Source organism: Perca fluviatilis, chromosome 1 (assembly GCF_010015445.1).
Source record: "Perca fluviatilis chromosome 1, GENO_Pfluv_1.0, whole genome shotgun sequence".
Taxonomy (NCBI): domain Eukaryota; kingdom Metazoa; phylum Chordata; class Actinopteri; order Perciformes; family Percidae; genus Perca; species Perca fluviatilis.
In genome coordinates this window covers 18,737,806-18,752,201 of record NC_053112.1, presented here as the reverse complement: position 1 = coordinate 18,752,201, position 14,396 = coordinate 18,737,806, and the positions used below count along the sequence as shown (strand labels likewise).

The window sequence follows — 14,396 nt, the reverse complement described above, 5'->3', positions numbered from 1 at the left end:
GTATTCATCCATTGTAATCTACTCTCGCTATTTATTCCCCACAGCCATTTACAATATGTGGCATTCTGAATGTTACTCAGGAAACGTACAGCTCATAGTTTCCCATTAAATCAGACATTTATGATTTAATAAATCAAACGACGTGACATGTGGTTCTCCCTGGAGGGGGGGGGGTAGGTGGGATGAATCACACCGCAGGGAGCAGCAGACGCAGCAGTTTATGTTGTAAGCTGCGCTGCGTTCAGCTTCAGTACGTGCTGCCGCTCATCACGTATTGTCCTTCTGACTTCTGACAACTCACGAGTAGGCTATAAGCGGCAGTGGCTCGACTGAAAAAAAAAGTTAACTTTACCGATAGCCTACATCTTTGGACTTGAGGAGGAGCTTTGCTGACGTTTTCTTTATTTCTTGCTGAATCGAGATTGAAATTCTCGGACAGGTAAGCCTCCTCTCACGGAAACATGCTTCTTTGTATTGTGATTGTTCTGTTTTTGTTTTGCATGAAGTCACTGTTTGTATCTCCACAGAGAGCACCATGCATGCGGTGAGTGGTGTCACAGCGTTCTTCGGTGTGTTTGGGGCTGTCACCCTGCTCTCCCTCCCCTGGCTCTGCAGCCTGTTGGCTGGGCTGGGGCTCTGCATGGTCTGGAGGGGATCCTGGAAGTTCATACATGTAGCTCTACGCACCATCAAAAGAGACCTAATGTAAGGAGTTTGTGTGAATGTGCTTGTATGTGCGAGTTTCTCCCATTGTCATTATTTGACACTTATATATCTTCCATGCTGCATACTCTCCATACCTATTTCTAACTTTCTTTCATCCCTCCCTCCTTTTTCTACTCCTCTCTATCTAAAAGGTGTCTGGTCGTCATCCTGCGTATAAGGTTTTCCATGTACCGCAATTTGCGAAATAGAAGCACCATCCCTGCCCTGTTTGGCCAGATGGTGAAACTGCACCCAGACAAAGCTGCTTTGATCTATGAGGCTACAGGAGAGGTGAGGACTCAACGACGGTTACAAATAAATGCAGCTTCAACAGCATCAGCACCTATACACTGAAAGGGATATCAAACAGAATCACAGACCCCCAGATCAAATCACTCATATTACTGTCAAATCTTACTGCATTTCCATAATTATTCATTTTATTTCAGGTTTGGAGTTTCAAGGAGCTGCAAAAGAGGAGCCATGCTGTGGCTCACTGGGCACTGACACAGGGATGGGCTGAGGGAGATGTGGTGGCCTTGTACATGGAAAGCCAGCCTTTAATGGTGGCTCTATGGTTGGGTCTGGCTATGGTCGGCGTAGAGGCTGCACTCATCAACCACAACCTTCGACAACACTCGTTACTGCACTGTGTCAGCGTGTCTGGTGCTCGGGCAATGGTTTTCGGGACAGAGATGGGAGAAGGTAGGAACGTGTCGTAGGAAGCTGGATATATCGACTGATAGAGCTACTCTGTACTAGGGCTGGGCAATATATCAATATTATATCGATATCGTGATATGAGACTAGATATCGTCTTACATTTTGGATATGGTAATATCGTGATATGACATAAGTGGTGTCTTTTACTGGTTTTAAAGGCTGCATTACAGTAAAGTGATGTACTTTTCTCAACTTACCAGACTGTTCTAGCTGTTCTATTATTTGACTTTTCCCCACTTAGACACTATGTCCACATTACTGATGATTATTTATCTAAAATGTAAGAGCGAAGATATTTTGTTAAAGCACCAATTGTCAACCCTAGAATATCGCCGCAATATCGATATCTAGGTATTTGGACAAGAATATCGTGATATCTGATTTTCTCCGTATCGCCCAGCCCTACTCTGTACGCACACAGCAGTTTGCGTTCACATTTGTAACACGTGACTTCTGATTGTCTCCTAGCGGTGTCAGAGGTGAGTGGCTCTCTGCAGCCCCACATGGTTTTGTTCAGCAGTGGTGTGCGGGACGATGAAGAGAAGCTCCGCAGCCTCCAGATTCAGAGCCTGGATGTCCTGCTGGACCGTTCGCCCAAACACCCACCACGCTACACACTCAGGAAGAACTTCAATGGTAAGGCGCCAATGAGTGCTTGTCAATGGGGGTTTGGGGTATTACTGTGTTGCCATATGATGTTATTAGGTTACATATCACAAAGTTTTGATTGCAACACCTTATTTTCCTTAGCAAGTCTTTGCCTGCCAGAGAGTACTGCTCGCTGCCAGATTTCACTCTCTCTTGTATTGGATAGAGCATGCGCATAAGCACACACACACAACAAAAAGTCACTTCAGAGATACTGAACCTCATGCAACATTTAAGTGCATTTTGAAATATAGTTAAGTTTTTCGTTGGTATATTACATTTAAATTTCTCTCTAAACTTCACTTTTGAGTTATAAGGTGATATGTCTGTGTAGATTGCACTTTTCTCTCATTGATTTGCTTATCTGTGTTGTTTTTACCTTTGTTGTCACATGACATTCCTAAGTTAATAGTTTTCATGTCTTTGCTTGTTCAAAATACTGAGGATTTGGAAGGAGACTGACAGAAACATGTTAAGGAATGATGGGGGTGCCCGGTGCATACCACACATGTGAAACTCACAACACACAACTCACTTTTCACGTTTTCTGTCTCTGTCTTCTCTCTCTGTCTCTGTATTTCTCTCTCTCTTTCTCTCTCTCTCTCTCTCTCTCTCTCTCTGCAGACAGACTTTTCTACATCTACACTTCGGGTACAACAGGAATGCCGAAAGCAGCTGTGGTGGTGCACAGTCGGTGAGTTTATCTGTGATCTCATCTGAACGGATGGTGCACTGTTAAGTTTATGTAGGAATCAAAAAATTATATTTTGTCATTGTAACTTTTATGCTCTGAGGTCAGGGAAATTTAGCAACCTATGAAGGATAATTAAAAGCCTTTAAAATGTTGACATCAGAATCAACAAACTGCAGTGCATCAGTTAAAATCAGGACCATAAGGATCTGGTGATGATGGATGTCAATCAGTTTATTCCATCTTTCTTGTCAGGTATTATCGCATCGCCGCCTTTGGTTTCCACTCCTTTGGCTTGTGTCATGATGACATCATCTACAACTGTCTTCCCTTGTATCATTCTGCAGGTAGGCCTCACTCGATTCACTCTCTCCCAGCCATAATCGTTTTGTTCCTGTCTTCGACAAGAAGACATGTTGTTGTTGCATAATCAGAGACATATTTAGCTCACTCCCTACATTATATCATTGTGGCTTTTCAAAACCCCTCATGTATTATCCTCTCCAAATATAACACCATACCAATTATACCATGGTGCTACTATAATGATCATAATCATACCTAATAACTTTACAGTTCAGAAGATGTAATAATATTGCTGCCATTACTGAAAACATCACCACATCCATCACCCACACATTAGTATCTGTGTGCCAGGATTCTAACTACTTCTTTCTGACTGAACCATACCAGTACCAGTAGCTGGTTTTGAAGTTTATATACTGTGTCCTTATATATGGAGGAAATATTTATTCATAATTCAAATTGAAAGTCCAAAGAGAAATTGAAAGTCCAAAGAAAAAACAAAGCCAGATCAAATTAAAAATATTATTATTATTTTTTTAATTTTCCATTTGGCTTTGGCTTTTGAATTTAATATTTGGCTTTTGAATTTCAATTTAACATTGGCTTTTAATTTTCATTTAATATTTGGCTGTTGAATTTCAATTTAACATTGGCTTTTCATTTTCATTTAATATTTGGCTTTTGAATTTCAATTTAACATTGGATTTTCATTTGGATTTAATATTTGGCTTTTGAATTTCCATTTAACATTGCCTTTTCGTTTGGACTTGACACATGTCAATGTAAATGAGTAGGCGTGGCCCAAAGGCTGGTGGGAGGGTCTGAAACGAAAGGGGTGCAGAGGCACCTTATGAACAGCAGGGGGAGCAGACTGTTGGGGAGCGTCTGCAGCTTCACCACCTTGGCCAGGCTTGGCCTCTTATTTCACATGATAGAAAATGATGATGTAGGCTAAACACAAACGACATTTCATGCAACAACCGTGACGTTTTCATGTAGTTACTATAATTGGGCCCATGTTAGTGAGGACTAGATTAGGACTGTATTTAAAGCAGATTCTGGTTTCCAACTTCGCCCCAGGTGTGTCTGTTTAAAACACATACTCAGACAACTTCTCTCTTTTGATGTTTAATTTAATTAAGCAACAGTAGAAACATGGGTGTGGGTAGCTCTGCTACGTGTGTTTGTGTGTGGTCAGATCTCGAGGACACACACGCACACAATCTCAACCGGGTAGTCAGTCATCGTCCGAACTGCGACCTCTCCTTTTTCTTTCTCTCACATTTTTCTCTGGGTGGTGCGCGTGATGTGCGTGTCCGCGCTATTCTCCAACACGTAGCCTACTCGCAACAATCACTCCTGATTGACGGCCTTTTGTACAGCCCGTGTAGGCTACTTTTTCAGACTTCCAGCTAACAGCGTTGTCTGTGAGCATCACTGGCCGGCCAGCAGGGAGGCGATCCCGGCCGCCACCAGCTGGCTGTCCCGTCAGACTGAAGCTTCTGACGACATCGGAGAAAATGTGCAGTTGGCCATCAACGTTTGTAAAACTGCCCATATTCAAACTCTACACAGTTAATTTATCGCATAAAAACGTCTCAATAGTGAATTTAGTGGAATAGCAGATGAAAATTGTAAAAAGTTCCCAGTTGTTTGCTGTTGCTAGTACGGCAAACTCCCGATCTAGATTATAGAATCGATTGCTTTTTTATAATTTCCATATGCTATTTAGTTAGTTAGCTGGAAGTCTGAAAAAGTAGCCTACACGGGCTGTACAAAAGGCCGTCAATCAGGAGTGATTGTTGTGAGTACATGTTGGAGAATAGCGCGGACACGCACCTCACACCGCGCTCACCACCCAGAGAAAGAAGTGAGAGAAAGAAAAAGGAGAGGTCGCAGTTCGGACGATGACTGACTACGCATTTGAGATTGTGTGTGTGTGTGTCCTCGAGATCTGACCACACACAAACACACGTAAGCAGAGCTACCCACACCCATGTTTCTACTGTTGCTTAATTAAATATAACATCAAAAGAGAGAAGTTGTCTGAGTCCGTGTTTTAAACAGACACATCTGGGGCGAAGTTGGAAACCAGAATCAGCTTTAAATACAGTCCTAATCTAGTCCTCACTAACATGGGCCCAATTATAGTAACTACATGAAAACTTCACGGTTGTTGCATGAAATGTCGTTTGTGTTTAGCCTACATCATCATTTTCTATCATGTGAAATAAGAGGCCAAGCCTGGCCAAGGTGGTGAAGCTGCAGACAGATGCTCCCCAGCAGTAAGCTCCCCCTGCTGCTCATAAGGTGCCTCTGCACCCCTTTCGTTTCAGACCCTCCCACCAGCCTTTGGGCCACGCCTCCTCATTTACATTGACATGTGTCAAGTCCAAACGAAAAGGCAATGTTAAATGGAAATTCAAAAGCCAAATATTAAATCCAAATGAAAATCCAATGTTAAATTGAAATTCAAAAGCCAAATATTAAATAAAAATTAAAAGCCAATGTTAAATTGAAATTCAAAAGCCAAATATTAAATTAAAATTAAAAGCCAATGTTAAATTGAAATTCAAAAGCCAAATATTAAATTCAAAAGCCAAAGCCAAATGTAAAATTAAAAAAAAAATTATATTTTTAATTTGATCTGGCTTTGTTTTCTCTTTGGACTTTCAATTTCTCTTTGGACTTTCAATTTGAATTATGAATAAATATTTCCTCCATACTTATATCCCTGGTGTATAATATCATTGATTTGAAACACCCATTATTGTGATGTATTTTGCTTCCATAGATCAATGATACACGTCTGGCTAGTACTGTTAAGCTTTAGGAAAGAAAAACAGTTGACTATTGTCAATGTCTTTCCTTGTGTGCGTATATGCTCTGAACATATGAATGTTTACAGGTACCATCATGGGTGTCGGCCAGTGTCTGCTCTTTGGTTTGACTGTTGTAGTCAGAAGGAAGTTCTCAGCCAGTCGCTTCTGGGATGACTGTGTCAAACACAAGTGCACTGTGAGTACACACTGCCACCAAATCCTGTTAACAATGAGGAGTATTCAGCTGCAGGCCACTTGCGCAAGTGATTCTCTTGAACCAAAACTGACTAATCTCTCTTTTTTTTGTCCAGGTAATTCAATACATAGGTGAGATTTGTCGTTACCTGTTGGCCCAGCCGGTCCGTTCATCCGAGGCACATCACCGGGTGCGTGTTGCCATTGGAAACGGCCTCCGCTCTTCTGTGTGGGAAGACTTTGTCCAGAGATTCAGAATCCGACGAGTTGGGGAATTTTGTGCCACAGAGTGCAACTGCAGCCTGCTGAACATAGACGGGAAGGTGTGTGTTGTTTTAAATAACTTCAAGGTAGGGTGACACATTTTCATCACTGCATCCTGTGTCATGCACATGTCTCACATGTCCAGGTGGGGGCGTGTGGCTTCAACAGTCGAATCTTGCCCAACTTTTACCCCATCAGACTGATCAGGGTACAGAAGAACGGAGATCTGTTCAGGGATTCACAGGGACTCTGTGTACCCTGTCTGCCTGGTGAGAACACATACACACACACACACACACACACACACACACACACACACACACACACACACACACACACACACACACACACACACACACACACACACACACAGAGCTACTGTACCCTACCTGTTTAGACAGTAGGCAGTGCATGATGAAGACCAGCGCTCCCTGCATGCTGTTGAGGATAGTGAAGATGTATGCTACTGCTGTAGTGCCCTCGTGAAACAGGAAGGCCCCAAACACCCACATCAGACCAAGTACCCACATCTGCGCAATAGCTGTCACACACACACACACACACACACACACACACACACACACACACACACACACACACACACACACAAGGGGCAAAGGGGGTCAAACACGGTATTAGTATGGTGTTCCTAATAATCATTTAGGTGAGTGTAGTTTGATCTATTGTGTTAATATCTTACCCTCTCACACACACACACACACACACAGACAGAATAACACTTTTACAAATGTATCAAAATGTTCTCTTTTCTCTCCCCCCATTTTTCTCTCTGTCTCTGCAGGTGAGCCAGGTATGTTAGTGGGACGCATCAACCACACTGATCCATTGAGGAGATTTGATGGCTACGCTGATAAGGATTCCACCAATCAGAAAATAGCTCACAATGTCTTTAAGATGGGAGACTCTGCTTATGTCTCAGGTGTGTTTCATTGTGTTTCTTTAGAATACAGTCAGAATAATGATGATTGACTGTCTGGGTTCATACATGTTTACTCCCACAGTCTGAAGACATGCAGTACAAGACAGCTGGATTGGAAACTTTGAATTAAAATGTGAATGTTAGTGATTCACTGTCTGTGATGACAGGCTGGGAACTTGCCCATCGTGCTTCTCACCTTTCCCCCAATACATGCTGGAATATGTTTCAGCTCCCTTTGAGTAAAAAAACCCAACAACAAATAGAGAGGCTACACTTTATTTAACCCTTGAAATGAACTCAGGACAGCAGTAGAAACAAACACCCACAGACACACTGAGAGCATTGCATAGCTTTACTGAAGTAAAACATAATGTATGCTTTGTCCACAGGATACACTATGTTTTACTTCAGTAAAGCAAACTACAATGAGTCATCATTAGAAAATGTATATTTAATTTCTCTGTCTATGATTGCCTCATTTACAAACAACACTGTGAATCACCATCATATCAGATCAAAGTCAAAACTGTACTGGTGAGTCATCATCACTACAGACTTTACCTTTGTCTTTGTCCTTTACTCTATGATCCCATCCATGGATGATGATGATGATTGTTATCATTTATGGTTCTGTCTGTCTATCTCTGTCTCTCAGGCGACATGCTGGTGATGGATGAATACGGCTACTTGTATTTCAGGGACCGCAGCGGCGACACGTTTCGTTGGCGAGGGGAGAACGTTTCCACCACAGAGGTGGAGGGAGTCCTCAGCCGCCTGCTGGGACACACTGTTGTTGCCGTCTATGGAGCTTCTGTTCCAGGTAGACATGAGACGAGACAGGCAGGACGGGCAAACAAAGACTAAAGATTAAGGGCTTAATGTGTCTTCTGTTTATTAACCTCACCTGTCTGTTCGTGTGCAGGTGTGGAGGGGAAGGCCGGTATGGCAGCAGTAGCTCACACAGGAGGCCAGTTTGACCTCGATGCGTTCTTGATCGCTGTAAAGAAAGCCCTGCCTTCCTACGCACGCCCCGTCTTCCTGCGACTCATGCCATCTGTTGACACGACAGGTGAGACAGTCACACAAACACGCACGCACACACACACACTCAAAAAGTCACACATGAACTTTCCACTTTTGTCCTCAGGTACTTTCAAAATCCAGAAGACACGGCTGCAGAGGGAAGGATACAAGCCACAAGACACAAGTGAAAAGATTTATTTTCTGGACAGTCGTGCTGGGCGTTACGAGGCTGTTACTGATGAACTATATAATGCCATCATGGAGGGGAGAGTGTGTCTATGAGGCAGGATTAGACAGGACTGTATATTTCAAGGGGGAAGAGACAGATGGGTTTCCAAGGACAAATACATTTCAAAATACTGATGTGGAAATATGATTGTGATGCTGTTTTTTTTTTTTTATCAATGAAATAAACTTTATATTATTTAACACATTTAATGCATCTTTTTCTTGCATTGCATTTGAACAGAAGACACTATGAAGAGTTTTACATTCATCGTCTAAAACAAAAGAAACAAAACAGAACAAATGGAGCTAAAACTCAGCTTTCAATTTCAAGTAAAACTCACGTTATTAGCCTTTGTTGTTGGGATGTAATACAATATCAGAGGATTTAAATACTGATGAGCACACAGCAAATATATTTTTTCATCACACTGCTTAGAAACAAAATCCAATCTTATCAATTCTTGAATTAGAAGTATTTAATACAAGACTCTAGAGTCTAGCGGCTGTACTTGGGCACAGCGGTTGTTTTCGGTGCTTTAAGCTAAACGTCACCATGTTCCCCATCTTATTTCAGTGTTAGCATGCTAAGTATTTGCTCATAGGACTAAACACGTTATGATTTGTTTGTCATTCACGTTCATTGTTGTTGAGCTCTGTTCAGTGAAACATGATAGGTCACATTGAGCTTTGGCTTGCTGCTCTGTTTTTTGGCAGCAGTTTTGTTGTCGTTTGTCTTTTCCTTTCCAGCGGGTTTTGTTTTAATGAGCTGGTCCTTCGTGCTGCATCTCTGAGGTATTGTTTTCTTCTCCTCTCTTACAGAACAAATCGTAATTTTTTTGTCTTCCGTCAGACGTCCGCACTCTGATATCTTGCTGTTGGTTTTGGTTGATGAAGCATTAATGTCTCCCTCAGTGCAAGATTCACTTTTCATTACCTGATCCTCCTCAGTGATAGCAGTGTCCTCCACGGGGACGTAATCTGACCCCACGCAGATGTTCACTCTCTTTGCCAACACAGCAAAGCCCCCACACAACGCTGTGCTCTCAAAGAATGGGTACATCTTTTCAGTAAAGCGATGTCTAAACGTGAAAAGATGTGTTTCAGAATCAGCGTCCGTGAAATCCAGGGTCCCTTCATCCCAGTCCAGCCTCACACTGACCCTGCTGAGCTGGTGTGAGTTTAGTGTCTGAGCGGGAGCGGTTAGGGCTCGGTACTCGCCTTCTCGCAGGCTGATGCACCAGAGTCCTGCCTCTGGACAGACCTCAAACTCTGCCTTTCTGGACACTGACTGAGCAGCCACACCGATGGTCCAATTGTTGGTGGCACCAACCTGTTGAAATCAATAGAGATAAAGATTAGACAAACAGGGTGGATGGAAGGGAGACTTCATATGCTGGCATCTCAGAAACGTATCTCAGGGTGTGTGTATACTTGATGCTACTAGAACTGATACTGGATTCTTGAGACTGACACTAGCAATATTTTTAAGTAAACCAAATCATGGCATGGGCTATTTGGGTTTACATAAACACATCATTTTGACAAACATTTATGGCATAATGCACATTTTTGGCAAGGATCCTCCAGATGTGGTTTTTACTGTGCCAGATAAGAATGGATATTGAACATTACTTTTACTATCAGTGACAGTGTGTAATGACTAAACTTGCTTCCAGAAAGTGAAAAAGCAGCCTATGAATCATGTATACTGAAACTATTTTCTAAGCCAGTATTAATAAATAATTATATACTCAGGCTCTAGTACACACAGTATGTAAGTACCGCAATATCCCAACAGTGCAGTCCTGATTCAAAGCCCTCTCTCGCAAGGATGCGGGAAGAAGGGTGGAAACGTTCAGGGTTATCGCATGGGATAGGGACAGCAAGATCCAGACTCTGTTCCAGCCCGTGTGAGGGTCCAGGGTTAATATGGAAGCTGTTTAACCCAGGAGACACCCTCAGAGACTGGCCAGCTGTCCTGGGGTCCAGGGTCACTGGAGCTGGAAGATATAATGGGGATCAGAGGGTACAGAAGGAGGGAGCAGGGAGGGAGGGAACAGGAAGTGCATGGATGTATAGAAAGTAACTGACTGTACGGGGCGATGTGTTTCATCTTCTCCCACTCGGCATACTGGAGGTTACCCAGGTGTTTGGCTACATCTATTAGAGGTCTGCAAACCTTCTGTGGCTCCCTGTGACGTGTGCTGCAGTAAATAGACATGAACATGCAGACAGTTATACAGTAGCATTCGCATGTATGTCTGCTTTTGTGTGAAAAAACACCCAGAAAGGTCACATACCTACTCATCGTGTCTTGGTAGTGCTGTAAAAAAAAGTTTGCATGGTAACTGTTTCAAATACAAGCACCTGTTCCCATTCATTGTCTAATTATGTAACATTTGATTGATGTTACCTCTAAAAATCCAACCCCGTCTCCACCTGCATCTAGCTCCTCTTCAACCAGTTGGATCTTTTCTTCCAGAGATTTTATCATCCGATTCATTCTGTCTATCTCTTCTTCTGCCCCTCTCTTCTTCTCCTCCCATTCCTCCCTGAGCACGAGTAACCTGGCTGCTTCCTCCTCTCTCAAAAACTGGTGAAGACTCTCAAAATCATTCTTTATGTGCTCTTCTGTGAGTTTGGCCTCACCCTGGGAAGAACAGAAAAGCAAGGAACGTGCAAGGAAAGAAGAGAAGGTCATAAAGCAGGGAACCAATCATAAAGTTTGTAATGCATCTGAACTTTTATAATGTTTTTTTTTTTAGTAACAGCTCTACCTGGTTATGTCTGGATACATGTTGGCAGGTCTGTGTGACTACCTCAAAGGAGATCATCTTCTTCTTCAGTACATTTAGTGATGTCCTGAGCTCCTCCTAAGGGCCAAAGGGAGAATTACTTTAAAACAATGCTCCATTAGTATCTGATGCAACCATCAAAGGATAGCCAAAAACAAGTAGTAGTAAGTACATTTACTCAAGTACTCTACTTATGGTATGTAACATTACTTGTAGTGTACTTAAGTAAAGTATACTTATTTGACAAATGACAGGGGCCATTCTGTACAATGAGTACTTTAAAATAAATAAATAAAAAAATATATATATATATATATATATATATATATATATATATATATATATATATATATATATCAATAAATTCATGTAGCTACTTATAAAATAATTGTAAATAATAGTAGGCTTTATGTCCTTGCTAGTTTTCCATCATATGTTTATCGGTATGACTATGAAACGGTTTTAAATTCAATTGTCTATGGTATTAAACAGGTTTTAAAAACTTGAAACACTGCAGTTGAACACTGCAGAAACTCTGCAAATTATGTGATGTCCAAACTCTGTACCACTAAAGAAGAAAACAGGTTATAATAATAACACAATAATAGGGTCTGTATTCGGAAAGTGTGCCTTTAAATGAGCCATGAGGAATTCCGTATGGTTGTGATGTCACAACTATATATATATATATAGGTAGAAACTGCTGCTACAGTGCTGTTACAGTCATTCCCCGGCCGCAATGATAGTGCAGAGACTCCAAGACCGCAGGAAGACCTAGAAATGCTAACCAATCAGAGCAGACTCGCTAAAACCGAGTGTTTCAACAGAGGGGGAATACAGGTATATTCAAAAAGACACTATGAGAAAAATTATGTTTTTTGAAAATTAAAGCATGTAAACATGTTCTAGTAGAAACCCAAAATACAATAAAGCTGAACCTGAAAATGATTATAATAAAGGACCTTTCATAAATTAGTAATATTTAAAAATTACAATAAACTGACTTCACAGGAATTAACATAATCCACCAGCTCTCAGGTTAGTCTTAGCATTTTAGTGTATGTGTATGTGTATGTGTGTGTGTGTTGTCCATGATGGCAGCAGGTTGCAGGTGGTGTGCAGGTCAACACCAAACTGTTGTTTTTGTAAATCTAAACAACCACACACATTGTAATTGCCATCGTTAATGTAATAGGTGCAGATATGATACCCTTTGTTTGGCTTTGTTTGGCTTTCTTGCAGCAGGGCGCCCTCTTGTTGACAATCCTCTGCCCTGCTGAAGTGTCCTTGAGGAAAACAGTGAGTTCCTGCCAGCTGCTCTGTATCGAATCCTTCAGCATTATGCTTTATTGCTTTCATTGGAGGAAAAGGAAGCCTTTTTCAGGACTTTCACTTTAGTGGCTCCCTCAAAGTTGTCGAAAGATAAATCTCAAAGTTCACAAGATGATTCATTTGATAGGAAATATTAAAAAACAAATTCCTCTACACAAAAATATGCTAATTTGTCCTGTCTTTTCTCTAATAGTGCATATTTTCTTGTAAAATACTGTAGTCATTAAGGCCTCTAAACATTAAATCAAAACAATTTGAGGAGGGAAAATCCTTTTGGTTGAAATGTTCACGACAAAAGGACAAATTGACAAACAACAGTTGAAAGCAAAAAAAGTTGCTTTTTACTTAAGTAAAAATAGCAAGAAAACAATGTCAAATATTACAAATACAAGTAAAGTACAAGGAGAAGCAGCGATTTGAAGATGGAAAATAAACAGTTATCCATTTATACTGATCTAACGTTCCCTAAACTACACATTATGTTATGTTTATTTATTCTCGCCCAGCTTTGAAGTCGTACTTTTCTCAAGGGCTCAAATAATTACATCAGTTGTAAATTGATGTTTCAAAATGTCGTAGTTGCAGAGTCCTACCTTGCAGTCAGTTGCAGCCTCAGTCAGGAGGTAAACCCTGTGTCCTGCGTGGCTCACAGCTGCACATTGTTCACATAAAGGCTCCAGGTCATCCAAACAGAACATAGACAGGCTCTCTTCATGTTCCTCACACCGCTCAGGAGAGTCAACTGACCGGGGTGTCGAGGTGAGGTCTTCTGCCTCGGCTTGGTGAAGGAAGACGGGGAGGTAGGGCTGGCAGCTCATGGAGGGGACGCTGGTGGTCTCCAGATTTGACACCAGTGTTGTTCGAGTCCGACTAAATCAGTGGGTTTGTATGAAACAGATGAAAAGTGGGAACATGGGAGGGCATAAAAAGGGGGGAGGAGTAGTGTGTTTGTGTGCTTAGGTATCGGTGTTTGCCATACAGTCATGATTGATGCTCCATGAGAGGCGAGAGTGAGAGGAGCATGAGAGGCACTGAAGTTACAGTAGATCTGCTTACACACTCTTCTCAAACTTGAAATTTAGCCAAGTGCCTACACCAGATGTAGCCATACATCACTCTTGTACTTTCAGTTAGACTTTCATGGCCCTGTGAGTTATGGTACATTCTCACATCCCAAGGCCAACTTCATTCCTGTGCCTTTGCTTGTTACTTTAACTACTTCACATATCCCCCTCCCCATAGAGGTACAGTATAGTACTTCTTTCTTTGAATAGCATATTTTTCAAGCAAAAATAAGGTGTGATTGGGCTCTGATGTCATTTTGTAATTTACTTTTGTGAAGTGGCAATTTCTTCTTTGATAAAATTCACATGCATCAAGTTTTGAATTTTTGGATTGGAGAAAAACAGTAGCACTTCATGTACTGCATGTCAGGCCTGAGTGAATGTATCCAGTTTCACTGGCCTTTAATAGTTTGAGCTGCTCAGATCCAGAGAACATGTAGACCAGATGAGCCCTGACAGGTGAATCATATTTTATGCAATCAGATGCTCTGAAGTGAAATGAATGCTAATCTGTTTATTCTCAAGGTGGTACATGGTCTATATGTGGCTTTGTGAATACACTACTGTAAATGTGTTACTATTAACACATTTAGTGTCTCAACCTTTGCTGTCTCACACAAAAATGTATAACAGATTAGTAGAAAGACTAACAGTGATATT

General features: G+C 41.5%; 2 protein-coding genes across 3 annotated transcripts; one reads left to right on the top strand and one right to left on the bottom strand.

Moving 5' to 3' along the window:
- The first annotated feature begins 210 nt into the window (after positions 1-210).
- On the top strand, positions 211-8,633 carry LOC120559642 (long-chain fatty acid transport protein 1-like). Of its 2 annotated transcripts, XM_039801535.1 has the most exons (14): positions 211-439; positions 528-705; positions 858-996; positions 1,155-1,410; positions 1,897-2,064; positions 2,701-2,770; positions 3,023-3,114; positions 5,982-6,091; positions 6,207-6,413; positions 6,500-6,623; positions 7,157-7,294; positions 7,950-8,114; positions 8,217-8,363; positions 8,442-8,633. In XM_039801535.1, the coding sequence occupies exons 2-14, from the start codon at positions 536-538 to the stop codon at positions 8,597-8,599; spliced, it is 1,944 nt and encodes a 647-aa protein (XP_039657469.1). In that variant the 5' UTR covers positions 211-439; positions 528-535; the 3' UTR covers positions 8,600-8,633. The 2 variants fall into 2 exon arrangements, with proteins under 2 accessions (XP_039657469.1, XP_039657460.1); XM_039801526.1 differs by having other exon boundaries at positions 8,217-8,633.
- Positions 8,634-9,114: 481 nt separating this feature from the next.
- Positions 9,115-13,585, bottom strand: LOC120559651 (nuclear factor 7, brain-like). The gene is made up of 7 exons (XM_039801549.1): positions 13,266-13,585; positions 11,323-11,418; positions 10,959-11,195; positions 10,846-10,868; positions 10,637-10,749; positions 10,328-10,545; positions 9,115-9,875 (listed from the first exon to the last, which is right to left on the bottom strand). The coding sequence occupies exons 1-7, from the start codon at positions 13,488-13,490 to the stop codon at positions 9,183-9,185; spliced, it is 1,605 nt and encodes a 534-aa protein (XP_039657483.1). The 5' UTR covers positions 13,491-13,585; the 3' UTR covers positions 9,115-9,182.
- Positions 13,586-14,396: the final 811 nt, after the last annotated feature.

Coding starts and splice junctions, on each gene's coding strand:
- LOC120559651 (XM_039801549.1), bottom strand. CDS start 13,490: ATGAGCTGCCAGCCCTACCTCCCCGTCTTCCTTCACCAAGCCGAGGCA. Junction 10,869..10,958: donor ACGGGGTTGGATTTTTAGAG/GTAACATCAATC, acceptor TTTTTTTTACAG/CACTACCAAGACACGATGAG. Junction 10,750..10,845: donor TACCAAGACACGATGAGTAG/GTATGTGACCTT, acceptor TATTTACTGCAG/CACACGTCACAGGGAGCCAC.
- LOC120559642 (XM_039801526.1), top strand. CDS start 536: ATGCATGCGGTGAGTGGTGTCACAGCGTTCTTCGGTGTGTTTGGGGCT. Junction 2,771..3,022: donor GCTGTGGTGGTGCACAGTCG/GTGAGTTTATCT, acceptor CTTTCTTGTCAG/GTATTATCGCATCGCCGCCT. Junction 7,295..7,949: donor AGACTCTGCTTATGTCTCAG/GTGTGTTTCATT, acceptor TCTGTCTCTCAG/GCGACATGCTGGTGATGGAT.